This window comes from Poeciliopsis prolifica, unplaced genomic scaffold (assembly GCF_027474105.1).
Source record: "Poeciliopsis prolifica strain line A6 unplaced genomic scaffold, Auburn_PproV2 SCAFFOLD019, whole genome shotgun sequence".
NCBI classification, from domain to species: domain Eukaryota; kingdom Metazoa; phylum Chordata; class Actinopteri; order Cyprinodontiformes; family Poeciliidae; genus Poeciliopsis; species Poeciliopsis prolifica.
This window is the reverse complement of record NW_026562394.1, coordinates 1,128,959-1,153,150: the sequence shown is the minus strand read 5'-3', so window position 1 is coordinate 1,153,150 and position 24,192 is coordinate 1,128,959. Positions and strand designations below refer to the sequence as shown.

General features: G+C 39.3%; 4 protein-coding genes across 7 annotated transcripts; all 4 read right to left on the bottom strand.

The window, feature by feature from the left end:
• Window positions 1-518: 518 nt before the first annotated feature.
• Window positions 519-1,988, bottom strand: dynll2b (dynein, light chain, LC8-type 2b). Its single transcript, XM_055043759.1, has 3 exons — window positions 1,874-1,988; window positions 1,321-1,458; window positions 519-1,228 (listed from the first exon to the last, which is right to left on the bottom strand). The coding sequence occupies exons 2-3, from the start codon at window positions 1,450-1,452 to the stop codon at window positions 1,091-1,093; spliced, it is 270 nt and encodes an 89-aa protein (XP_054899734.1). The 5' UTR covers window positions 1,453-1,458; window positions 1,874-1,988; the 3' UTR covers window positions 519-1,090.
• Window positions 1,989-3,451: 1,463 nt separating this feature from the next.
• Window positions 3,452-7,471, bottom strand: srsf1b (serine and arginine rich splicing factor 1b). 4 transcript variants are annotated; one of them, XR_008606885.1, is made up of 6 exons: window positions 7,046-7,471; window positions 5,552-5,736; window positions 5,293-5,465; window positions 4,726-4,938; window positions 4,304-4,392; window positions 3,452-3,968 (listed from the first exon to the last, which is right to left on the bottom strand). XR_008606885.1 is itself a non-coding variant. In XM_055043758.1 (5 exons), exons 1-4 carry the CDS (start codon window positions 7,234-7,236, stop codon window positions 4,750-4,752), a joined length of 738 nt encoding a protein of 245 aa, XP_054899733.1. In that variant the 5' UTR covers window positions 7,237-7,471; the 3' UTR covers window positions 3,452-4,392; window positions 4,726-4,749. The 4 variants fall into 4 exon arrangements, 2 of the variants coding, with proteins under 2 accessions (XP_054899733.1, XP_054899732.1); XR_008606884.1 differs by having other exon boundaries at window positions 4,304-4,938; window positions 7,046-7,470; XM_055043758.1 differs by having other exon boundaries at window positions 3,452-4,392.
• Window positions 7,472-8,312: 841 nt separating this feature from the next.
• pigs (phosphatidylinositol glycan anchor biosynthesis, class S) lies at window positions 8,313-14,948 on the bottom strand. The gene is made up of 12 exons (XM_055044021.1): window positions 14,923-14,948; window positions 13,902-14,041; window positions 13,713-13,824; window positions 13,524-13,613; window positions 13,325-13,416; window positions 12,449-12,689; window positions 12,135-12,277; window positions 11,029-11,143; window positions 10,780-10,925; window positions 9,782-9,882; window positions 9,321-9,531; window positions 8,313-8,868 (listed from the first exon to the last, which is right to left on the bottom strand). Exons 1-12 carry the CDS (start codon window positions 14,939-14,941, stop codon window positions 8,590-8,592), a joined length of 1,689 nt encoding a protein of 562 aa, XP_054899996.1. The 5' UTR covers window positions 14,942-14,948; the 3' UTR covers window positions 8,313-8,589.
• A 789-nt stretch (window positions 14,949-15,737) lies between these two features.
• aldocb (aldolase C, fructose-bisphosphate, b) lies at window positions 15,738-23,982 on the bottom strand. Its single transcript, XM_055043836.1, is given in 10 exon segments — window positions 15,738-16,854; window positions 16,953-17,152; window positions 17,319-17,493; window positions 17,581-17,664; window positions 17,785-17,864; window positions 17,867-17,944; window positions 18,037-18,091; window positions 18,338-18,549; window positions 18,635-18,751; window positions 23,833-23,982. Coding segments are annotated over 9 exon segments (1,089 nt in total). The 5' UTR covers window positions 18,747-18,751; window positions 23,833-23,982; the 3' UTR covers window positions 15,738-16,761.
• Between the last annotated feature and the right edge of the window lie 210 nt (window positions 23,983-24,192).

Here is a 24,192-nt window from a genome sequence, read left to right as displayed (position 1 = left end):
GCACCAATGTCCTCCCATTTTTGTTTCATTGTTGCTTTTTTTACTAAAACTAGTAAAATCCATTAAGTGTCTTCAATGGCATCCTTTCACACCAAAAAATGCTAAAGTTTATTAGGCCCATCACATACAATTTACTAGATTCCTAGTAAGATATCTAGTCTGGTTTGTGAGTGGCTGTATAAGAGTAATAAGATAAAAAAAATTTGTTCAGATTTCAATTCATTAAATTACCTTTTTTCACCAACTCACTGGACAGCTAATGTGAGCATTTTCCTTATGTATACTGAAATTCCATTATTTCCTTACTTTAGTAGTAAACTGGTACAATGAAAACAATGCCACCTCTAATGTATTTTTAGTTCCAACTTTAGGTTTAAGTTTTAAATTATTTTACATAAAATTCCCCACACCTTGTCATAGCCTTACACAGAGCAGGGTAGTGTTAAGGCTTTCAGATATGAGGCATAACACTACTTAAAGTCATGCAATACAACCAAATTAAAGTGCATCCACAGACATCATTTGAACTATTTAATTGTCAAAATTGGTTTGTGCTCAACATTTGTCAACAAAAACCGTCACAATACCAGGCAACCAAATGAGTTTACAGATATACAGAACAGGATCGCTGCAAGTTTTCACAGGCATAACCAGGAATGTTAAAGCACATACAAACCTCCACATATCACAGCTTTTATTAGGTTCAAGCAACAGTCCTGACATTTTTTGTCCTGGAAATTAAAGGCATTTGAACAAAAACTCTGTTGCTCATTTTAATGCACTAATAATAAGTTATTTTACAACAAACTCACGTGAAATAATGGACTCTACATGAACTCCATAATCAACTTGCACAAAAGCAAAAACACAGATATATCGAAGACAGACGTACAAACGCTGACAGAGGGCCACCATCAGACTGATCCTAATTCTAGGACTTCCTATGAATTATCTGTGCAGACATGATTAAAGCACTGATCGATGATTTGTGTTGCAGTTGGCAAAAAGTAATTGATGAAAGCAGCAGACCGGGAGGTATGCATGTCTGCAGAAAGGTGGCAGCATGCACATTGTGACAAGGGTGTATGCCTTAGCCGGACTTAAACAGCAGGATAGCCACCTGACCCAAGTAGAAGTAAATGAAATGTTTAGTTTCGTGTGTCACATAGCTGCCAAAGTTCCTGCCAACGATGCAGTGCCATGTCGGATTGTATTTCTTGTCAAACTCCTGCGGGAAAGATGAGAAAGATGAAGGTCAATGCTGATGTAAAAGTTCTTCAAAAGGTCATATTTTTCCAACATAGAAAGGGAGCACCATACCTTTTTAACATAGGCAGCGATATCCTTCTCTATGTTGTACTTCTCCATTGCCTGCATGGCACAGTCTACAGCATCATGCTGCATTTCATCAGACATGTCTGCATTCTTGATCACCGCCTTCTTGTCAGACATGATGCCCTGCAAGACACAAAAGTTTGATACAATGCATATAAAAGGATGCAGACAAGACGCTGTTTGGTGCATAGAATCCACTGTCAGCACTTTCTTTAAATCGATGTTTTTGCTTCAGTTTGCAAACCACGTGAGCCCGGGCATGTTACAGAGGGAGGCATTTTGCGTTTCATGCAGCGCTGCTACAAAGATAACTCATATTGGAAGTGCACGCATCTATGCCAACTTGGTGCTTTCTGTGCGAGAGGATGTTTGCTTCAGCCACCATTAGCCTTTGTAGTCAGATTTCCACAGTGGCTCATGCGCTTTTATTGCTCAAACGGCGCAGCAAAGAGGCAAAGCGCTCGGTTTCTCCTGCGCATCAGCTTTTGCATACTCAGTCATGGCAAAGCACACTGTGTAATAGTTAAATAACTCTTACCGTTCCTGTGTGTAGTTTCAGTGTTCAGAGATGCACGCTTCTGGGGGCAGCACAGCTTTTCTTTCATTTATTGAAGGACGCGTGGTTCTCCCGCTCCGCCCTCTGCATCTCTCCCTCCCGCTGATTGGCTCAGGACAAGACTTCCAGGTGACGCTCATTTTCTACTCGCGGAGAAGGGCCCGCATTTTATTTCCACCCAGATTGCACCGCTCTCACCTCCTGCCTCGCCGTAGAAGTCATTTTGACGTACTTAGAAACAGTACGTCAGCTTGTTCGCCATATTTTGTGTGGCAAGATTTCATCTGAATCATTAACTATTATTTCTATTATCAAGAAGCGAACGCTGCTTTATATAAGTAAATAAAACTTTTTTTCTAACATGAAATAAATAGGATTACCAAAATAATGGTATTTGTCTGACAATTCTTTATTAACAAAACATTATAATCCCATAATAATAATCCTAGGTTTATGATTTCAAAAAGTGTTTCTCTCACAAATAACATTAAAAATATAATTTTCAGCAGGGTGTGTAACTACTCGAGAGCTTCTAATTCTTGCAAAAACTAAAATTAGAAATCGGACTTTAAAATGTAAAATTCTAAGGTCTTTCAGAGTCACAAATTAGCTCCCTAAGATTTGAAATGAATCTAAGAGGAACCTAACGCTACCCAAGATAAACTGGATCTTTTCTGGTTGTAGATGGACTCTACATCAACTCCATAACCAACTTTGTCTAAGCAGTGCTAAAGAGAAGTCTGAATCTTTCACCAAAACTCTGATTTTTGCTCCATATCACAAAATAAACTAAAACCTAATGTTTGTTCCCATCTTAAACAGGACATTTATCATAAAGGAAAACACACATGCACTTTTAATTTGTGAGTTAAATAATTTAATTACTGACAAAGCAAGTTTTTTTCTGAGAAAAAAGGCTTTCTGTGTTACTCTGCCCTTAGGTTTACCAGCTTTGGGGAACCAGTGGTTGTTACTGCACACAAATACTGATCATAAGCCGATTCAAGAGACCCGAGACCTTAAATGGAAGGCTTGTGATTATACAAAAAGTCACATGGGAAACTGATACACCTCCCCTTTTTCTAAATAACACAATTGTTTACTTTTATAGGTTTTTTTTTTAAAGTTGAAAGTGAGATCCCCCACTCCCCCCATTTAGTTATCAAATTGAGCACATATATTCTCCTACAAGAGCAAAAACTTTATTTATTCCAACTTTACAAATCCTTAGAAACAATTTAATTGTGGTCAGTGAATATCCTGCTTTGTCCACAAAGACCACAACTTTGGGATTGAATTGAATATGATTGAATGGTACTGAAAAACATTAGATTCTCTGACTTGATATTAAGTAGATCTATTTAATAAAATGCTTTGAAAAATCTGGAAATTTAGGACTAGAATAATTATTCTTTTACAAAAATAGGAAGAAAAAAATGAAAGGGAAAACTTGCTCCTATTACCTCAGCTTACTCAGAAATACTTTGTGTAAGTGAGCAACATTGTGTCAAACCTGTATATGACATAAAATGAAAAAAATACAACAAAAACAGCACTCACTTATTGTTACTGAATGTTTTATTAAAAGAGAAATAAGCAGTGAAATACTGAAAATCACAAATCATCCATCTTTGGAAATGACTGAACTATGAAAAGTCATACCATTTTGAGCATCCTTTCCTTTTTCCAACCACACCTCCCTCGCCCCTTGACAAATGTTCCCCACAATTTACCACTCTCCTTCCTGCACCTCCATGCCCTCCTACTGGATCCTATCCAAGCTTTGCTCTTCTTTTTAGAATTAAAAAAAATAAAAATAAAAAAAATTGAGAAATGGTTTCCCCACTGTGCCTCTGCGTCTCTGAGGTCCCAGACCAAAACTGAAGGAATAATTTTGATAATTCCGAAAGCCAAATCAGTTTGATTTATCTCGTTTACATAGAGGTTTCCGGTTAGCCGGGGTTAGGTGGACAGGGCCGGGGTCGTGCTCCATGTATCCATCCTGAAGCCTAATCCTAAACTGATCCTGAATCCTGATCCGGATCCGGAAAGGTGAGCCAATGAGCCCAGTCCAAACCTTTAGAATAACCAGCAGAACCAAAGAGAAGGAGGTGAGTTAGAATCACACCTTTGGAAAACATTTTAAAAATATTAATAATTCAACTACCAATCAAATCCAAAAAAATACTTTGACTACAAAAAGATGAGAAGCAAACACCAAAAAAAACCCAAAACAAAACAAAACAAAACAAAAAAAAAATAAGTTTTAGGGTCCCCAAAAACAGAATACAGCACACTTTACTGTAACATTCAACAGCAGTATTCAAGTGTAAACTGAGTATTTTAAAGAAGAAGAGATTCACAAAAGCCTTAAGTGTAGATTTCACAGTCAACAAGGCACAGCCATCATACCATTGGTGCCATATTTGACTCCTCCTCCTCCTGTTTATCCTAAAATGAACAGTTTCCTCTCTTCCCATCCTATCCTGTTCCTCTGAATTCTACAGAGAAACACACAAGAAGGTCAAAGGACAGTTGTATATGGTAGGGAGAAGTCAAAGACGATGGCAAAAAGAAAAAACAAAAGCATTCAACGAGAAGAGAAAAAAATGCTAGAACGAGAAAAAGATGGATAGCAGAAACAGAAGGGGAAAAAGACAGAGGAAGCCAAGCGGGGGGAGAAAATCAGGTCTGCAAAAAAAGTAGGAAAAAACAAAATGGAGAAGGAGGGGTGGGTGAAACACACAAAACAACATTGTACACAAGTGAGAGATTATCCTGGGAGTAACCACTGGATTTTAAACGTGACCGCCTCCTCTCTGGCTCTGACGTACACCGCTGCTTCAGTTTAGGCAGATTTAGGTGCGGGAACGGGAGCGTGAACGGGAACGCCGGGGCGAGTACTGGGGGGATCCTCTGCTGCGGCGTGGGGAGTAGCTGCGGGATCGGCTCTTGCTACGGCTTCTGCTGCGGCTACGAGAACGAGAAGGGCCGTAGCTGGGGCTGCGATTGCCATCCATCTTCACACGAATGTAGGCCGTCTCTCCCTAAACACAAACGAGTGTGTTAGCATCTACAAACTGAACAACCAGGTTCAAGCAGACACAAGGAAGAGTTCACTTTGGTTTCAGCAACCTAAAAAAGGCCAATAATTCTCTTAATGTTGTAAAAAAAACACAATGTTGATCGATCAAGCATCTTAACCTGCACTTAATCATAAACGTATATGACAATAAAATTCATGTTATTTTTTTCCCCAGGGACTCTGAGATTTGGCTTTACTTACAGTTGGGTATCCATCCCCCTCAATCCTGCTTCTTCATCTAAATGAGCAAACTTCAAACTGCAGCTCAAGAGCGCCTCCTCAGTAACAAAGCTTTCTGCTCCGACTCATTACGTACCTCATGAGAACGAAACTTGGTGTTATCCAATTTACGCACAGCGTAGGTCATGTCTTCTTTGCGCACAAACTCCACCACACCTGTGCCATCGCGGAAGACATCAGCGTAACATACATCACCTGCCTCCCGCATGTGATCCTTCAGGTCCTGCCAGCTCCCGCTTTGGGGAAGACCTGAGAGAAAGCAGAAAGGAAAAGGTGGTGAACAAAATATGTTTTTCTTAAGACAAAAGCACAGAAAAAAGGAAGGCATTACTGACCTGACACAACCACTCTGTTTTCGGAGCGTCGAGATGGAGGACCGTAGCGGTTTCTTGACGGTCCCATGCCTCCGCCTCCACCACCTCCTCCTCCGCCACCCCTTCCACTTCTCGGAAACTCCACACGCAGTCGATAGCCATCGTAATCATAGCCATCTCGCCCATACACAGCATCCTCAGCGTCCCTGCAAATTATTAATTTTTTGTTACAATCAATAATTGCAAAAGAGTACAACAACTCAAGGATCTTGACATCAACACATCTGAATTATTGTGAAAGCACCACTGTCACAGTATTTTCCCAGTAAGGTTACATATTCATTAAATCTTAAAAAGCAAAAGTTTACATTTATTTAAAGCAGAAGTAGCCAACAAAGTCCCAAAGGATACCAGCTTAGGGATCCAATAAGCCAGTTTTGGTATTTGCACTTCCTTAAGTTAAACCAAACGTCATAAAGGCAAAACTTGCTCAGGCACATATGAGAAAAGCAATGGCTCTATTGAAGAACCTAATAGTGGAGTGCAATAGACATTGGAGGAGCTTTGGAGTGGTTTGCATTGGTGCTTAATGATTTCTTTTGCAAAAAAACCCCAAAACAAAACATTGTCACCACTGACCTGAAGACAACAAGGAAGAAATTTGACATATACAACATAATAGAATAGTATTTTTTAAAGAAAAATAAAAGGTTATTCTTTGCACACCTCCAAGTAAAGTTATGCATGTGGAGACTTTTTCTGATTGTGCACATATGAGCTTTTATATCAACAGCAGCAAGAGCCTGCTGTAAGTCCCATCATGACATTATATAAATTTTGGAGTCTTATTTTAGCATATCCAAACTTGTTCATGCTGAAAGTTTAATGTCCTCCATCTTTTTGTTCAGTGGAATAGTTGATATTGTTGGAAATGTTGTTTAATGAGAGATTAATGTGAGGGAAGATCATAATTTCTCAGACAAAAAAAATCACTTTTAACAGAACATAGAAAAATATATATTTTTTTCTGTTTAGGAGGTAAATAAAAAAGGAAAGAAGAAAAAAACACAAACCTGTTGTATATTTTTTCACGAGGTTAGTACGTTACAAGCTAGGGCCACTTTGCAGACATATCGAAATAGAAACTATTAAAGTTCACTTAGGATAAATACTGAGAAAAAAAATTCTGATTATTTGCACATACCAAAAAGAAGTTAAGCACAATGAAGGTTTATTTGTAACCATGACAACTTGTATGTAGGTGCCCTTTAGAGCATGTTTTGTGAAGTAGGCCTCAGTCCTACCACATGTAGGCAACCGAACGCCTCACTCACAACAGGATGAAAATATAACTATGAGACGAATGTAAAAGTGGGTCAAAACATAGTTTAGATTTATGGCTAAAACAAGCAGCTGACGGTAAATGAACATTTGTATCAGGGAAGATTAAAACAACTTTGGGTGTAGCATCTTGCTAACAGTGGCGACAAGGCTAACCAGGATATAGATGCTTACCTCGGGTCCTCGAACTGAACGAAAGCAAACGGTGGTCCTCCTCGGCGGTTCTTCAGGTCAATATCACGCACAGATCCGTATTTATAAAATAAGTCTTCGACGTCTTTGGAGCGGATGTCTGGGGGGAGATTCCCCACATATATCCGACAATCGTTGCTTCCCGAGGGTCCTCGAGCGAATCCTCCGGACATGATAGCGCAAAGTAAGCTAACCGTACCGCAAACGAACTAAGAGCGAGTGAACAAAAGGCTACGGCAGAGCTATCTCATAACAGAGGCGGGAAACTTCGGGTGAAAACGAACAGGGAAATGCTGCGACACTGTTCTGTTGTCGGCTGCTAAATCCGCTCTAACTTTAATGGCGAACTTAGCGCCATGTAGTGACGCTAGTTCACGTAATCACCTTTAGCATTGGTTAAGAAGCAACAGCTCGCCCACTTCCGTATTACTACCGTATTACTACTGCAGTCCAATGGTTTTTTTGAGCTTTGTCTTTATAAGTAATACTAAATACTTTTTGAAGCAGTGCTTCTTTGTTTTTAATTCAATCACTTGGCTTTGCAGAAACTAGATGCAGCTTTGTTTTCTTTCACATACAGTTATGCTAAAAACAAACATTTTATGTATAATCCATTAGTTACAAATTATGTTCTCTTAAAATACAGCTGACTAAATTTACTGTAGTGGTAATGGTTGATAGCAGCTTCACAAACTTTAAGGGATTCAAGGTAAGATTATACACAAACTAATGCATTTGAACCTTTAATTCTGTTCATTTTTATGGTTACGTGGCATATCTCTAAATAAAATCTAAATTGTTTCTCTGAAAATTTTAATGTTGCACAAGATAATATTTTTAATACTTAAATGCACTGAAATGTAGCTGCTTAAGCTATGTTGTATTCAAGAACACTAATGGGAAGTTGAGTGGAAGGAAAACTTTCAGAGAAAACAGAATACATGTAAGAAGAATAACTACAACCTTGGCAGTATTGCAAAATATAAAGTTTGGCAGGAATGAGCAAGATCACACCCTGAAGGCACTATTAAATAATTGCTGAGATTTGAGTACAAAAAAGTTTTTTTGTGATTTGGGCAAACAAAATATTTGTATTTTATTATTTAGGTTACTGCAACTTTAGTGTTTTCATAAATTGTCATATTTCTCTCATGATTTATTTTTGCTTACGGCTACTGAAATCAAAATGTTTGATAAAAACATTTATTGGAAACATGTGGAAAGTGAAGATTAAAAAAAATGGCTAAAATGTGGATTAAAGCTTTTTTCTTTAATTCTTAATAATTTACAATAGAAAGTGGAGTTCATATATAAAAGTTTTTACACATTTACACAAATTCAAGCTTTCAACCGCACAGCAACAGTTCCAGTAGTCATTTAATAAAAACTTGCAACACATACCCGTCCTAATTTCAAACAGAACAATATCCCCAAACAATACTGTACAGAAGCCTTTCTTTATGCCCCCATTGCATCTAAATGTCAAAATCACCAACAAAACAGTTTATCCATAACATCTTCACGTGTCAGTCCTTCTTAGCTTGCTTTTCCCTACGTTTCTGTCTAGCTTCAGAAGCTATTTTGATCAGAGACAGCAGAATAGGAACACACATCGGCAGGAAGAGAGGTATGTAGATAGCAAACTTCTGGTCATCAGGGAAGTAGAGGAGATGGAGCAGAGAGGGGTCAAAGAAGGCTTTCTCTGAAGCCAGGATGGCTTCTTTACTGAACTGCAGGGCGAATTTGAGGTTTCCAGCCTCCAGCTCTGCAACAGCCAGCTGCAGAGATGTCACAGCGCTGGCCACCTGGCAGACAGTGACAGGAATAACGGATTAGGAAACATGCATTTAAAAGAAAGATGACTTGCAATGCTAAAGTATTTAAATCCCCACAACATTTTCCCACTTGCTATGTCACGACCTCAAATCTCAAAACATCTTAATTAGGATTTAATAATGATCAAATTATGAAGTGGAGGAAAATGATACATAGTTTTCACCACTTTGGACTCCTTTACTCTGATAACTAAATAAAACCAATGCAACGGAATTTATTTTATTATCCAGAAGTTACATACAATGGACCTGGAAAGTAGACACAACACTCTCCACAGTTTTTCATGTCACAGCCTTATTTCTTCAAAACTCTATTCTCATCATCTCATTATGATGACAAATATTCAAAGCTTTTGTTTTAGGGAAATATCATAATCTTATTAAGTATGTATTTATGATTTTTTTGAGGTATGTATATTTACCTGTTCAGCAATGTTGTCATTAATAACAATATTGCCTATCTGGTCTAGCAGCTGTGCAAGTGAGGTGATTGTTGTGGTCGCTGTTGCTATGTTTTCCACCGAGCGGCTCCACATGAGACGGTCCAGCTCCCAGTCAGCTAGTCCGGTTCTGCCACAGGGTGCCACCAGGAAGCCGGGGGGAGGAGGTGATGACTGCACACCCAGCAACAGTCTGACAGAGAAAAAAACTCTGAAAAATTACCTGGTATAAATAGAACTGGGCTGTGAACATTTTATTTTTCCATATTGAGTTGGAAAGCTTTTTCATCATAAAGAATGAAATCACCATTTAAAAACTTAATTTTATATTTACTCAGGTGATTTTTATCTAATCTTCACATTTATTAAGTGTAAGAAAAAAGCAAAGGCCAGAAGAATTTGTTCATAAAAAATAAACTCATATGACGTAGGTTGAGACTTACCGGAGCTGTGCGAGGAAGACGCCCATGACTTTAGCCATGTTGATGTTTATGTCAACAGGAAACTCTGCATCTGGCCCATAGTAACTGTCTACATTATACACCTGAAAACAACATTTTCATCAAGACACTTCAAAACACATTGACAGGTCAGAAAGCTAACCTTTGAATTAACACAAGGAACTCGGCCTTATGTGAACATTTTAGTGAAATTTCCAACCATCAGGTTATGTAGCAAAACCCAAAGCACACCAAGTTCAAGAAAAAGAAAAGATTTGGAGTGGCTTTGCGAAAGTCTGGACTTCAGTCGAATTGAGATGTTGAATTATGAGATTCTGTGACATCTCATAATTTCTAGTATGTTCATACTAGAAAACCCTCCTGCTTTTCTCAGAAATACTTTGATTATTAAAGATGTTCTTATAAAAACTGTGTACAAATGAAAACCAATGCAAGTTAGGTAAAATGGATTTTAGCACAATATTTACTGATGCCATGGTGTTTGACTATATTTTTCTAAAAAGAAACATATACATTACAAAACAGGCTATTTTATTATATTATTTAACGGTGGCAAGCAATCAAGCAAGATGTGACCGAGTTTGCAACATTTTAATCTAAAAACTATTACAAAGTAACTCCTTTAGCTACACAACTGTTAGAAAACGAGAAAACATCCTTTCACAATCGTCGTCTCCAAGCAACGGCGGAGTGAGACTGACCCGTTCCCTAACCATGTCAGTCTGCGATACAACTAGTAAATAACACACACAAAAAACACGAGAGTATTAATTTACCTCGACTATGCCGTCAACAAGGCCTATGTGCCGCAGTTACATTGTGTAGGAAATGCAAATAGCATGTTTAATTACACTAAAACGTAAATGATAATCACAGGATGACCAAACACTGTCAAAATTTTAAATATAAATATGAAAATGCCCAAATGGAATACTTATTAGTCATTAAATATTTTTATAAATAGTCTTTAGTGATCTTACCATAATCCCACCCCAGCGTGGCGAGTGAAACGCGTTGGAAGGCACTTCCTGCTTGTTTTGGTCTTGGATGTAAAGAGGTGAATGGTAGGCATCAGGAACATACAGAAGAAAATTCAACACTGGGTTGGAAGAAGCTGCATTAGAGCCTGAAAAAAAATGTACATACATATAAGAAAATAATAAGAAAAATCACATTATATTTATTTTGTATTTTATCCTTTTTATGTATATATAATTTTTTTTTTTTACCAAGTCTGGCCTCCACAGGGTTGATAACATGTGCGAGGCTGTCAGCGTTGAGCATGTAGGCACTGCGGGTGTTATCAAAGCGTGGGTTGACACCCAGCATGGTGTAATGCAAGGTCTGTAAAATTGAGGGTACAAAAATTGAGCATTTGCATAAGTTTTGTCTTGCACTTTGATGAGACAGGGGTACCAAGAGAAAGTCTTCATATAGTTTGAACGTGACAATTTTAGTTCCATTTTAAACACAAACTTCAATGCATTGCATTGGAATTGTATGTGATAAATGAACAAAGTAGTGCTAGGCAGTGAAGTTGAAGGATAAAAACTTAATGTAAATAATAATTGTGAAGGGCATTTGTCATCAGCTCCTCTGATCAAACTAGATGGACATAGACAGTCAAGCTGTAAACATAGATTTTTAAATCCAGTCACAGATTCTTAGTTCAGGACTTGAATGTGTCCATCACATGAAGATGAAATTATCTAATTCTTTCTGTTGCAGTCCTGCTTGTATATTGACTTACAGGCATTTAAGTTACAGAAAGATGAAGCTTAAAATTTTTTTGCAGCCTTTACAAAGTCTTCTTCCAGGTTTGTCTTGTATTGTACTGCATCTATCTTCTCATCAACTATCTACTATCAGGAGATTCAACAACCAGAGCTTTGGATATCTGCAGTTCCTCCAGAGTTAACATGGGTCTCTTACTTTATTTTCTGATTAATGCTCCCCGTCTGACTGCTTGTTCAATGGGATGGCCATGCAATGGAAGGTGCCAAAATCTTTCCATTTTCTGATCCTTTTAAATTCCAAAACTTTGCATATCCCTAACCCAGTTTCAAACATGAGTTCCTTGGTCTTCATAATAACAACTAGAAAGAATGTTAAGGCGTTTGTTTGCACTGGATGTTTTTTAAGGGCATCAGATTAATGCGGGCTGCTACAGAAGCACCTCAAACATTTCAAATTTGTAAAAATGTTGAAGACCAAGCATCCGTTTTTCCAGTTCACAATTAAGCGCCATTTCCTGCTGATGTGTTACAATAAAGTAGGTTAGAGTTTTTGCTTACAATGTGTGAAAGGACACACCATCTACAGCCAACACAAGTACCTGAGAGTCAATGCTAAAATTAGCCACCGGGGACATTTTGGTAAGTAAAGGCTGTATGTAGGTCTGCGCAGCACCCTCGATGTCCCAATGCAGCCGGTGAGATTTTGGGTCAGGGTTTAACAAGCTGAACGTTATCTCATAGCCTAAAAGAAGAAACAGAAGGGAAGTGTTAAAACACACACACACACACACACACACACACACACACACACACACACACACACACACACACACACACACACACACACACACACACACACACACAGCCTATAGAATAAATTACATTGAGGCAACTTCTGACAAAAGTAACCAACCTGGACTGGATTTGAAGGCTCTCATACTGTCTGCAATGCTCTCTTTGTTGCCTGGGTGGAAACGGACTCTGTCGCTGAGGGCAGCAGTGATGTCAGCACGGCTGAATGACATCAATCTGAGTACCTGTTTGATGTGTGGCTGCAGGTGATGCAGCAGCTGCTCAAGTGTCTTCGCTGCTTTCATTTGTGGAACAACACGAAGCAGCGCAGTCCGGCGCTGACCAATGAACACTTTAACATCCTGAGAGAATAATTATATGATGCAATCAATTCATCAGCATTAAGAATCATAGAAGAAATATAATCAAGCATATATTAGGTTAAATGGCAAATACAGAAATTATTGTTCCCTACCTTTTATTTTTACAATAACTAACTTGAATATAATTTATATGTGTACCACCTGGTTATGTTCCATTTTGTTAGAATGTACATTGTCAATAAAAGTGTTTTCATGTCTTGTCCTTTCCTTTTTCAAACAAACACTTTCTTTGAAGCTTTTTTGTTGTGTCTTTAATTCAAAAAAATCTTTGATTATAATTTTAAACACTATTTGATGGATTACTACATTATTAATCCAAAGAATAAAAGGTCTAAGACCAAGCACACAGTCTTGTGGAACAACACAAATAAACTTTGGTAAACCATATCCTTTGTTAGGGTACCATTACATCCAATAATGTTCTGTCCCTCTAATGACCTCTTAAGCTTTTTCATCAACAGCCCATAATCTACAGTGTCAAAGGTATTTCATTCAGTTAAAATAGTCCTGAATTTAATTAAAATTTAGAATAGAAACATAATAGTTATTTCAAGTATACACAGCAATCCAACATTATAGTAAGGAATAAATATTAAAGTGTGAGCAGTTTTAACCTCAGGCAGTAGTGAGGACGACTCAGGGATCACATATATGACCAAAGACCCACATGGACTCTCACTAAGCACATGCAAAGAGAGATCTGCCTCTACAAAAGACAAAAAAAAACACAAGCAGCATGTGACCACCTGTGCTTTGAGGGAGAAACAAAAATGTATAGATGAGATAAACAGCTAGATTCTATAGGAAACTCACCCGCCGCACTAGGTTTGTTCAGGGCGTCCTCCTCCATGATGGTGGCTGTGCGATATTTTGTCTCATACCTATACTTCAAAGCTGTATCCTCTGGAAAAAAATTCCATTTATGATAAGAAGAACAAGAAACGTGTGCAGGATTCCAGGAATGAAATTAAAGCTTATAAACATCTATGTTAAAATAGTCACCATCTACAGCATGATCCTCCTCCTGGGTTTGTGTCAGAGGAACCTTCTTCTGCTGCTCTGGTGTCACTGTTCCACGAGCAAATACAACCTCCACATCTGCACTCAGCTGGAGCTGAGAAACAAAGAGAGACATGTGAAAAATAGATGAATCAAAAGATGAATCAGGTATTAATCTCTTCTATTACAAACCTGCAGGTTAGCCAGTTCTCTGATCTGACTGACAGGTAACCAGGCCCGGTAGGTTTCAGTGGTTTTCCACCACAAAGGGACTCCCACGATGATGACCACTGCTGCTATGGACAAAGCAGCAAGCTGACCTCGTCGTCGCTCTGAGAAATATACAAGAGCTGGTAAAAGACCTTTTAAAGTGAATATATTAGCATAATTTTATTTTGAGTTTAACTTTATTCATACTCTGACAAGTGGTTGCACTGGTTAAGCTAAATGTATGTCCATGGTCATAAATTGACTTGAATTAAACTGAATTAAATAGTGCCTGATTGCATTACTGTACATCTTACAATGTGTACTTTAAAAACAGCAGAAAAGAGGACTAAAAAAGTCCAGGCCTAAAACATGAACAAAGATAAAATAACTCTTCAAAACCAAGAAGACCTGGGAGAACCATAAGTTTTCCAAATGAGAAAAGAAACAAACAAAAAATATTCGACCTCAATTAAAAACTGATTATAAAGTTTGACTGCACGACAAAGTAATATAATTGCAGAAAATTAGTACAACGTGCCCTAATGTTTTTGACACTAGTTAATGTGGTATTTTATCCTCATTTAATGTTAAAGTTGACTAACGTAGGGGATGTAAACACATTCAACACAACATTATGTGATGGTTAAAAATATAAAACGAATTTTTTCAAAATCCTTTCAGTCATGGGAAAAATGTGCACAACACGCAACGGATATTAAGAAATATTTTAAAGGAGTTAAGGGTGATCTTATAAGCGTTAGTGAAGCACATATGAAGGTACAATAAACCTGCAGGTGCTTCAGACAGCATCTTAAGGCAGTTGGGGCAAGCTAGCTGCTAGCTTCCAGGTTCATAACAATGAACGACATCAGTGCAACGAGACAGTTCTATATGTGCTGTAGAAGATGTCATATACAGTCAAAAATACTCTAAAGTAGGATAAAGAAACACATTTTAAATCGAGAAAAGAATCTTCACATAATTTGCTACTGAAGCAACTCACCCACTTCCGCGGTGGCCATTTCTGTCAATGACTTGGGTGCGTTTGTTCATTCACACACGCGCAGCCTCAAGTCACATGACACAGGTTGGCCTGAAACCGGGCGCGTCAGTTTAAAACTGAGCCTTTAACTATGTTTAGTGCTGCATTAGTTTAGTTACTTACGTTAGTCTCAACGAAAGTAAATCGTATTTCATAAGGAAGAAAAGGGGAAAAAAATCAGACACAAGGATTAGCGCTGTCTCCGTGCAACCACGGTGAGAATATTAAACGCATGTAGACTATGTGGGACATGTAACACAGCGCCCCCTACTGGCAGACAAATGCAAGAATAGTCGTGTGGCTTGACCAGTATATTTTCCTCAATTTAGCAGCAAAAGTAATACATGATTTATGTGGGAAACATACGTAGAAAATCGAATTGTTAAAATAGGTATTTAACAACACGCAACGGATATTAAAAATAGCTTCCAGGTTCATAACAATGAACCTGGATTATAATTTTATTGCAGTCAGCTACTAGGTTATGTATTCTACTGATAAAGCCCAATTTTTAATAGTATACTATCATAAAAGCCGCAAGTTTTCAAAGGTTATTTTGCCATTTATCACTGTTTTAAGTTTAATTCATAGAATTAAACCCCACCCCATTAATGTGCCTTCAACTCCTGAGTGCTCAACTACTGCTGACTCAACCCACAACAGGAAGCCTCAACACTAATTTTTTCTGAATGCAGCCAGTGTCCAAATTCAAGAAAAATAGAAAATTGACTTTATACATTTATTGTTTTGTACATAAAGACACACAAAAAGATGCGTTTAGTTTCAATATGTATTCTAGTTTATTTCTCCATTTGACACACTGATTGTTTCAAGAGCAATAACATCACAAACACATTAATCCAATAAAGCAGTGACTGTTTCTGCGCTGCTGACCCCATGTGTTGATCCACGTCTGCATTAATAGAAATTCATCCGATCTTTCCGTGGGGCAGGCAGGGGGGAAACAGAATGGTCAGGCAGAGGGCAGGTGACACACAGAAATCACACAGACACCGTCACACAACTAAATACGATATTTACCAAGTGTAATTCAAAGCTAATGTTATACTGAGAAGACACACGTGATGATCATTTTTGTTGATAATGGTAATAAAGAGCACGAGGGGAAAAAACAATTACTGCTGTGCAACGTTTATAACAGTACACTGTGTCTAGTGACCTCTGCTGGAGCCACCGATGACCTACACAAGATCAACTTCAAGTTCAACAATTCGACTTCGCTCTGCTCAGCTTCTTGTTTTACCCTTAAAACAGATGCACTGATGCCACTATTGGTTGGTTGGTCCCACAATTAGTGTGAATGTTAGTACAGTTATTAAACTAAGGGCTGGGTTCTGACTGAAGCGAAACACCGATGCACACATGCTGATCTGAACTGCTGGGGAGCCGATATGACAGGACCGATGATGAAGAAGGAACCAAACGTGGAGAGAGAGGAGCACTTATGAAGAGGCAAGGAAAGAATACTGACAGATTCTCTGGATTACATTCTGCATTAATTTCTGAGTCTAATTAGAGCTAGACATGAAATTCAACACTTCAGTCATTAATTGTCTCAAACCTGTCTGGATTTGTTTGTTGAAATAAAAATAAAAATCTGTTCCCTTTAGTATTGCATTCTTACATAGATTTTAAATAGACATCTAATAATGTAATGTTAATAACTATTAAAGTACAGTAGACAGCACAGGCCTGTGTGTGATGGAGGAGTGAGAGGGAAATAGCAGAGCAGATATTAAGACTAGCCACTAGGCCACAGCTGAATGTGGTTGTTAAAGTTTAATAGGCATGGTTAGCCACGTAGAGGGATTGAGCAGCAGCACCAGCACTTCCAGAGGACTTGTACTTCCCAAGGGCAGCCAGCCCGTTAGCCTGGAGAAGACAGAAGGGAAACAAAGAGAGACGTCTCAATATAAATCCTAAAGAATTTTGCATGTTGGTCCTTCTAATGAGTCGTTGATTTGACTGACCTGGGCACGCTTGATGAATTCCTCGGTGCCAGCTTTCTCCTTATTCAGGTCTCCTTTCCATGCGTTCAGGGCGGAGGCCTGCAGGGCGCGGCCGTAGGAGAAAGTCAGGGCCCAGGGCTTGGTGAGGGGGCAGGTGTTGATGGAATTGAGGTTCACGCTAGCCTCCTCTTCAGACTGACCACCCGACAGGAAAGTCACTCCTGTGTAAGAAAAAGTATGCAGAAATTTAATACTTCTCAAAAGAAGAAATAAATCTAATCTGTATTTTACTAAATAATGTCCTGACTTATCACAATAAACTAAAAGTTTGAAAACAACTTACACTTCACAGTTGCATAAATACATTCTATTATTTCCATGACTAACCTGTAACGGCTGGAGGTACAGTGCGGCGCAGGGCAGTGACGGTAGCCATGGCGATTTCCTCGCTGGAGAACTTGGTAGGACAGGAGTGTCCAGGAGTGACCATGTTGGGTTTCAGCAATGTTCCCTCCAGGTACACATGGTGGTCTGACAGAGCCTTGTACACTGCTGCAAGGACCTGAAAATAAACACAAGGAGTTTGCCATTAGATTAGAAATATGTTGATATGTATGGAAAGCAGATCGTAACGTTCCAGATGCTTCACCTTCTCTGTGACATATTGGCAACGCTTCAGGTCATGATCCCCATCAGGCAGGATCTCTGGCTCCACAATTGGGACAATGCCATTCTAACAGGTAGGAGTATGAATGTAAAGTCATTAGTGGCTTAAACTAGCCCTCAACAAGGCACATTTTAAGTATATTGAAAAAATATCGTGTCTAACTCGATGTAAAGATAAAAAAACAACCTGCTGGCAGATGCTTGCATATCGTGCCAGTACATTCGCATTCTCCAGGATAGCCAGCTGAGATGGCGTGGTCTCGCTGATTTCAGCACACAACGCCACTTGGCGAAGTCTGCACCGTCCTTCTTGTACTGAGCACAGCGCTCACTGAGCCCGTCCAAACCTGTGCATCAACACACAAGAATCTAGAGTTCCTGCTACACTTTGACGTTTTTAAAGTTTGTTAGACAGAATATTCCTTCTGTATTGGCTCACCCTGGGTGGTGGTCTCTCCATTTGTTCCAGCAAGTGGTACTACACCTTTGTCAACCTAAAAGCAGATGGAAAGAAATATCTATTAATCAAAAAGCTGCTGAATTTCTACCTTTCCTGAATACACAACGTAAAAGCTCTTTTAGGGCAGTTCATCCTCACAACTGAAATTGATGTTTGGGGTTTTCTGTAAACATTTGTGCATTTCCAGTTTTAACTGCCAAACTATGGGACTGTTTGAAGGCAGATTAAGTTCAAGTTCAAAAGTACTGTGTTGGAATCTAACAGTTCATTTCTGTGATACCTTGATGCCAACAACAATGCCCCGGTCTTTGATGAGTTTAGCAAAACAAACGCCATCGTCGCTTTTCTGGTAGAGGGTCTCATGGAAGAAGATGACCCCTCCGATGCAGCTGTCGATACGCTGGTCAGCGGTGAAGAGCAGCTGGCGGTAGCGACGTCTGTTCTCCTCCGTGTTCTCAACCCCAATGGGGTTCAGGCGTTTGGCCATGCTGCCTGAAATTGACACATAATTTACCTCATATACCTGCACACAAACTCCTTCTACAATGTTCAAAATGTTTAGTCTGACTGAACATACCAGTGGATTCATCAGCAGCTAGGATGCCTTTTCCTGGAGCCACTATCCTCTGAGCGATCTCCTGCAGCTCCTTCTTCTGCTCAGTAGTCAGTGCAGGGTACTGGTGAGTCATGGTGGCTGAAAGAGAAGGAGAAGACGACATTTTATCACCATCTGACCACCCAGCTCTGGCCTCTTTCTCATGCCCTTCTATTGTTTGGGAAACAGCTGACTTGCCAGAGCAGTGAGCAGAAAGACTGGCTGAAGAATGGCAAAACTCTAGCATGATGCATTGGACAAATACTGAATTTCACACAATCCAGTGATGCAGCATGTGTGAGAGATGTGATAAACTCAAAGGCAACAAGCTGCTTCCTGCAGGAAAGGAAATGCTACATTTTCTCCACTTAAAAAATTTAAGTTGTCACACTTCCTAACAGACCATGCTTCTAATGTGTGTCTGGTCAAAGTGAAACCGTTTGGTGGCAGCGATCATACGCAGGTTTCTAGATCACTCCCATCTCCATTCGGCAGAAGTAAGTGGTTACGCAACTCCTACCCCCCACCACGTGTATCTGGTGGAGGGTAGGAGTCAGTGCATCTGAATCTCAGACAGGGGAGGGGTGGGAAGTGGGGAGTTATAAAAGAAATGCTTCAACAGACTCAGCTGCCGATGTCGAGTTCAGCTGTAGGTTTGGATGCAGCATGACTTGCTTTCTGCTACCCGAGCAACACTCTTCCTGTTTTTCCCAGTTAACATCATTTTCATTCTTTGAATTTATGCAATTGATTTACTTACATAAAAGAAAGTAGTGTGCTTCCACCATTTTAGTCTCTTGTCAGTCTATTGCTGCCAGTATGCAACTACAATTCTCTTCTACACAGGTAATGCAAAGGAAATCCACATAATACATGTAAATTTCCACATATCCAGAATATGCCTGAGGACACAATCTGGCTCGTCGGTCTGGCTGACTGCACAAATTGTAAAGGCTTCACTGATTATTGGTTTGTTCACAGCTGCCCAAGTGAAATGCTCTGCATTGACACAATGAATCAGGGATGGATTAAATGGCCTGATAAAGGACCAGGAGTTTAGCTGCAGTGAGCTGCTGGAATGATGTTTTCTTAGAAAGAGCAGAGTCAAAATATTTCTGTCATAAAGAGCGAAAAAATTACTTGTAAGTTAATAGACTTGAATTAAGACAAAACCAAGTTATTTGCGCTAGAAAATAGACCATATATACTTGGTGAGATGTTGTATTTTTACAGCGTAACTAAGGCTGGGTTGCTGCTGTAAGACGCCGAGGGTCATATCCTCTGTTAATCCTCAGCTTTAAGCTATGGGATAAGGGCCTTGGGAGAACAGTGGCAGGCCTCTCTGCTGGGCAGCTCTGCTGCAGGAACAGTTCACTACTGTTAGCCAAATTCTGCAGGGAGGTGAACCCAAACAGGTCAGGACAGAGTGCTGTAATTCGACACTTTGTAGGGGAACTGTTAGCTCACCAGTCTGAAGTGCATGCACAATCTCCAGCGCACTGAATGAAATTGATAATTCATTGAAATCACAAGACATAATGTGTGCATTTTAGGTGTTCTCTTAGCCAGACAAGGAGTCATGCTCAGCAGATACTGGCTTATCTTTAGAAAGGTGCCTGCGTGCTTCAACAATGCATTTTTACCAGTTCCAGTGTGTTCAGGTTTCCAGTCACCAAACATTGCAAAATGATGGCTGCTCTGTGTGTAATCTACATTTTTAAACAAATAGTCTAAATTTAAAAAAAAAGTGCAATGCATGTGGGGAGTGAAGCTTGCTCACATTGATATGGTTGCAGGTGACATTTATATTGAGAGGAAAAGAAAACCTGGAGGGGATCATGTGTCAGAAACAGCACACAATGGAGGCCAAAAATGATCAGCCAAGTGCAGAGATGGGACATGTTATTGATGGTTATTCTATAATTCACCTGGGTTGTTTTTTCAGCTATTAATTGATTTTCAGATTTCTAAACATGTCTATATGTGGACTGCAAACAAAAGGCCTCCACGAGATCCATTATCCAGTCCTCCTTTAAAATAAACTTATCACCTTTAGTCGATATAATTCAGAAAATAAAGTAATATTTCAGTCACTCATTCTTAGAAAACTGTCAGTGATGACATAAGTGACTGTCTTGGGCTCAGAGAAGCAGGAGCAGATCAGTTGGAAGCTGTAGCATTTTTATGCAACTATTTTCCAAATATAGTTCAGACTTTAATCTCCTCGATGAAATCATATCTTGAGTTATTATCAAGTTAAAACCTAAAAATGTCACAGATTTGACCCCATCTTAGCTAATCCTTTCAGTAGCCTTGCTACTAATAAACACTAAATACTGCATATAATAATGCTTATAAAGAAAGAACTGCTTTTTTTTTTAGCTCCTATTGGTTGTAGCTGCTATTACTATTGATTTACAGAGAGAAAATCTGGATGGTCTCCCAGACACCAGTGATTATTTAACAACCATGTATGGATCACATCATTGCTCTCCTGGTTCATGCTGTGCTATAAGCCACCACAAGGCATCTAAAAATATATTTTATATGGTTTACTACTTTCATTACAAATATGTTCCAATTTATTTCTGGATATTGATGACAAAAATAAGTGCAATTCAATAAAACACCATTAGTTTGCCTGCTGTAATAGTGAGGCTGCAAGAGACACTGATGGTTTCTGTTTTAGCGTCTGCTCCTATATTGTCTCTAGGGAACATTCAATGCATTTGGGAAACATAAAAAAATATATATAAAGATTATTTTTGTTCCACAGACACTTACTGTGTGCATTGAAACTTACAGATTTGGAGAACTAAAGTGTCACAATCACTGTAGCTGGCTGCTGAGCCCAGCAATGGTGTCCAGGCAAAATGTCCTAAAATGGAACTGGCTTTGGTGGAACCAGCAGCCAAAGATGCAACAAGGTCCCTGTGAGACATCCAACCTTTTAAACGTAGTCTTCAGAGAGCATATTATATGACAACAACCTGTAACCCAACTTGACATTTTTATTATACAAGCTTCAAACATGATCATGGCTCATGTAAGTAGGGTTTGAGAAAGTGCCAAAGGAAGAGAAATATTCAACAAAGTTGTTGTTTAACTGTTTTGAGATGCAATTTATAATAAAATATTTTCTTAATTAAAAAACAAAAAAGGGGGGATTTTTGAAACAATTTTCAGATGGTATCTTTTGAGAGAGAAGCTGAGATTATCTTGCAAGAAGCTAAACTTTCTCTCAGTCACACCTCAGATTTTCACTCCTGTCTGTTGCACAGTGGTTTTTCTCTACCAGGCAAACACCATGTCTGCATTGCGACATCAAGATAGGAGGCCAACTCCCTGCTGCGTCACATGGAATCCCTCAGAAATGAACAGGAAATGCCAGTTTGATCACAGAATACTGAAATATATGGCAGTTATATGTAATGTTTGAATTATAACAAAGATCCCCACATGATTTAGATAATTAAAATTATTGACCCTGAATCTCTGTTGTACTATTCAGTCAAAATAAATCTATTGGGCACAATTAAAATTTAACTACAGTAGAACCCACTCATATTTATTACTTCCTGACTGTGCGTCATGACGTGTCTGATGCAACCATTTTCACCCTGCTAAGCACCGAGCAGAATGTAACCAGAAATCCTAAAATCTTCAACATCATTGCCAACAGATACAATAAGCAAGTTACAGCTGGTCTGTTGTGAAGTGTTACTGCAAGCTTTCAACTATAAAACACTTCAGGCCTGCAAACTATGAAGCCCAGCATTTATAAAGGCTGCAAGCAGGGATTTAAAAGGCTGGTATCAACAGAATCAAGCTGGAACTGCACATATTAACATTTTAATTATTATCATTATGAAAAAGCTGGGAGAGGATGGCAACGTTAAAGGGAAACGGGATCTGTGTTCTGCTGCATCATTACCCCCCCCTGCCTCCCACTTGGAGATTTACTCATCTTGTTGTTGTCTCCAGGTTGCAAGCTATAGAGCTAAAAATGGCTCCTGCCCAGCAGCACTAGTTAGAATTGTAAAACAAACAAACAAAAAAAAAAAAGCCTGCTTGCTTGCATTTTTACCAGACAGGCTGCTGGCCTTGGAGCTGATGAACGTTCCTGTATTTGGGCTGTTTCTATCTTCAGACTTTGATCCAGCAGCACTAGCCGGAGCACTGCCCATTGCCCACTGATACAGGAGCCTACAGCAGATGTGACGGCTGTGATGCATGGTGCGGTTCAAAGAGAGGTTGACAGTTGTGAAAATGTGCAGGTATACACAACAGCAACATTTTCATGTGAAACACAGGTGACATAAGGCTGCTGTATATCTTCTCTCATTCAAAATGGCAGACTGCATTTGATGTTATATGATTTTTAAAAACAAGGAACCGGATTATTTTAGGGATTGGGACTAAGGTAGGAAAGAACCAACAAGTGCAGCAACTGAAGTAGTACAGCTGGGTGTTGCTTAGTAACAAAAGTGGCAATGTAAAATTGTAAAAAAAATTAAATAAAGTGTAAATATATATATAATTTAAAAAAAGGACTTCAAAATTGACTTGATGCTTCTTGTTTGCCTTCTATTAAAACATCGTGTCCACATTTACGGATTTGCGGTTATTATAGCGTGTCTCCTATGCCCGCCCCGCCTTCGTCACATCAGAGGTCTACGTGCGCTTTAACAGATACACTCCGACAGGAAACGACTTCATCATCACCCTCCCCCATCATCTTCCACCGCTGTTAACCACGTTTTTATTCAAAACGTCTCATCGACCTGAGCACGTTTCAAACTGCATATCCATGGTACCTTAACTTAACTAACCGAAAAACCAGATCCGTCACCTTCACTTCCATCCTTGAAGGTCAACGGTTTTACGCCCTTCCTGTTGTGTGGTTCGTTTATCCCTAAAAGGTGCAGCTTTTATATATGGTCAAATAAGCTTAAGAGCTCAAGACTGTTTTTAGTAGCCAACACGCAAAATAAGAGACATACGTCATAAGAACGACAGGAACAATTTGTGGCTAACAAGCTAGGAGGACAAAGTTAGCTCGAGGTTGAGTAGCGCAGCATCACATTCCCATCAGCATCAACTCGGCCGTTACAGCGGTCCGATATGAAAATGTTACAATGTACAGTAGTCATAAATGGTAGTTCAGATTTGACTGTTACCTGTTCGTTGATGTCTTTAGTTGACAGAGCAGGCGAGCTGTAAGTTAGAGATGCGGAGCCGTCTCCTGTTTAACTGCTGCAGCGCAACGTGACCCTTTAGAAAGCCTCTCGCGGCGAAGGAGGAGCCAACACCTTGCGTCATGTGATGGAGCGAAACTGCGTGTATCGCGCATGCGCCGAAGGACATCCTCCATCCAGGAAGAGAGCAGCGCGAACGCAGCATGATTCTGCATCTTTTCCAGACTGGCTGCTTAATTTTCATCTGTAATAAACAAGTAAACGGACTTCTAATAAAACACACGTCACCTTAAGGAAGCAGTTTAATTAAAAGCAAAAAATATGTCCAAATATTCCCAGATT

What these genes read in the sequence shown, in the direction of transcription:
- srsf1b (XM_055043758.1), bottom strand. Translation starts at nt 7,236, where the DNA reads ATGTCCGGAGGATTCGCTCGAGGACCCTCGGGAAGCAACGATTGTCGG. An exon ending in GTTCAGTTCGAGGACCCGAG is followed by an intron (nt 5,737 to 7,045) that starts GTAAGCATCTAT and finishes AATAATTTGCAG; the next exon opens with GGACGCTGAGGATGCTGTGT. An exon ending in CCAAGTTTCGTTCTCATGAG is followed by an intron (nt 4,939 to 5,292) that starts GTACGTAATGAG and finishes GTTTGTGTTTAG; the next exon opens with GGAGAGACGGCCTACATTCG.
- dynll2b (XM_055043759.1), bottom strand. Translation starts at nt 1,452, where the DNA reads ATGTCTGACAAGAAGGCGGTGATCAAGAATGCAGACATGTCTGATGAA. An exon ending in TCGCTGCCTATGTTAAAAAG is followed by an intron (nt 1,229 to 1,320) that starts GTATGGTGCTCC and finishes TCTTTCCCGCAG; the next exon opens with GAGTTTGACAAGAAATACAA.
- pigs (XM_055044021.1), bottom strand. An exon ending in GAGAACTGGCTAACCTGCAG is followed by an intron (nt 13,825 to 13,901) that starts GTTTGTAATAGA and finishes TTTGTTTCTCAG; the next exon opens with CTCCAGCTGAGTGCAGATGT. An exon ending in CACGCTGGGGTGGGATTATG is followed by an intron (nt 9,883 to 10,779) that starts GTAAGATCACTA and finishes TGTTGTTTTCAG; the next exon opens with GTGTATAATGTAGACAGTTA.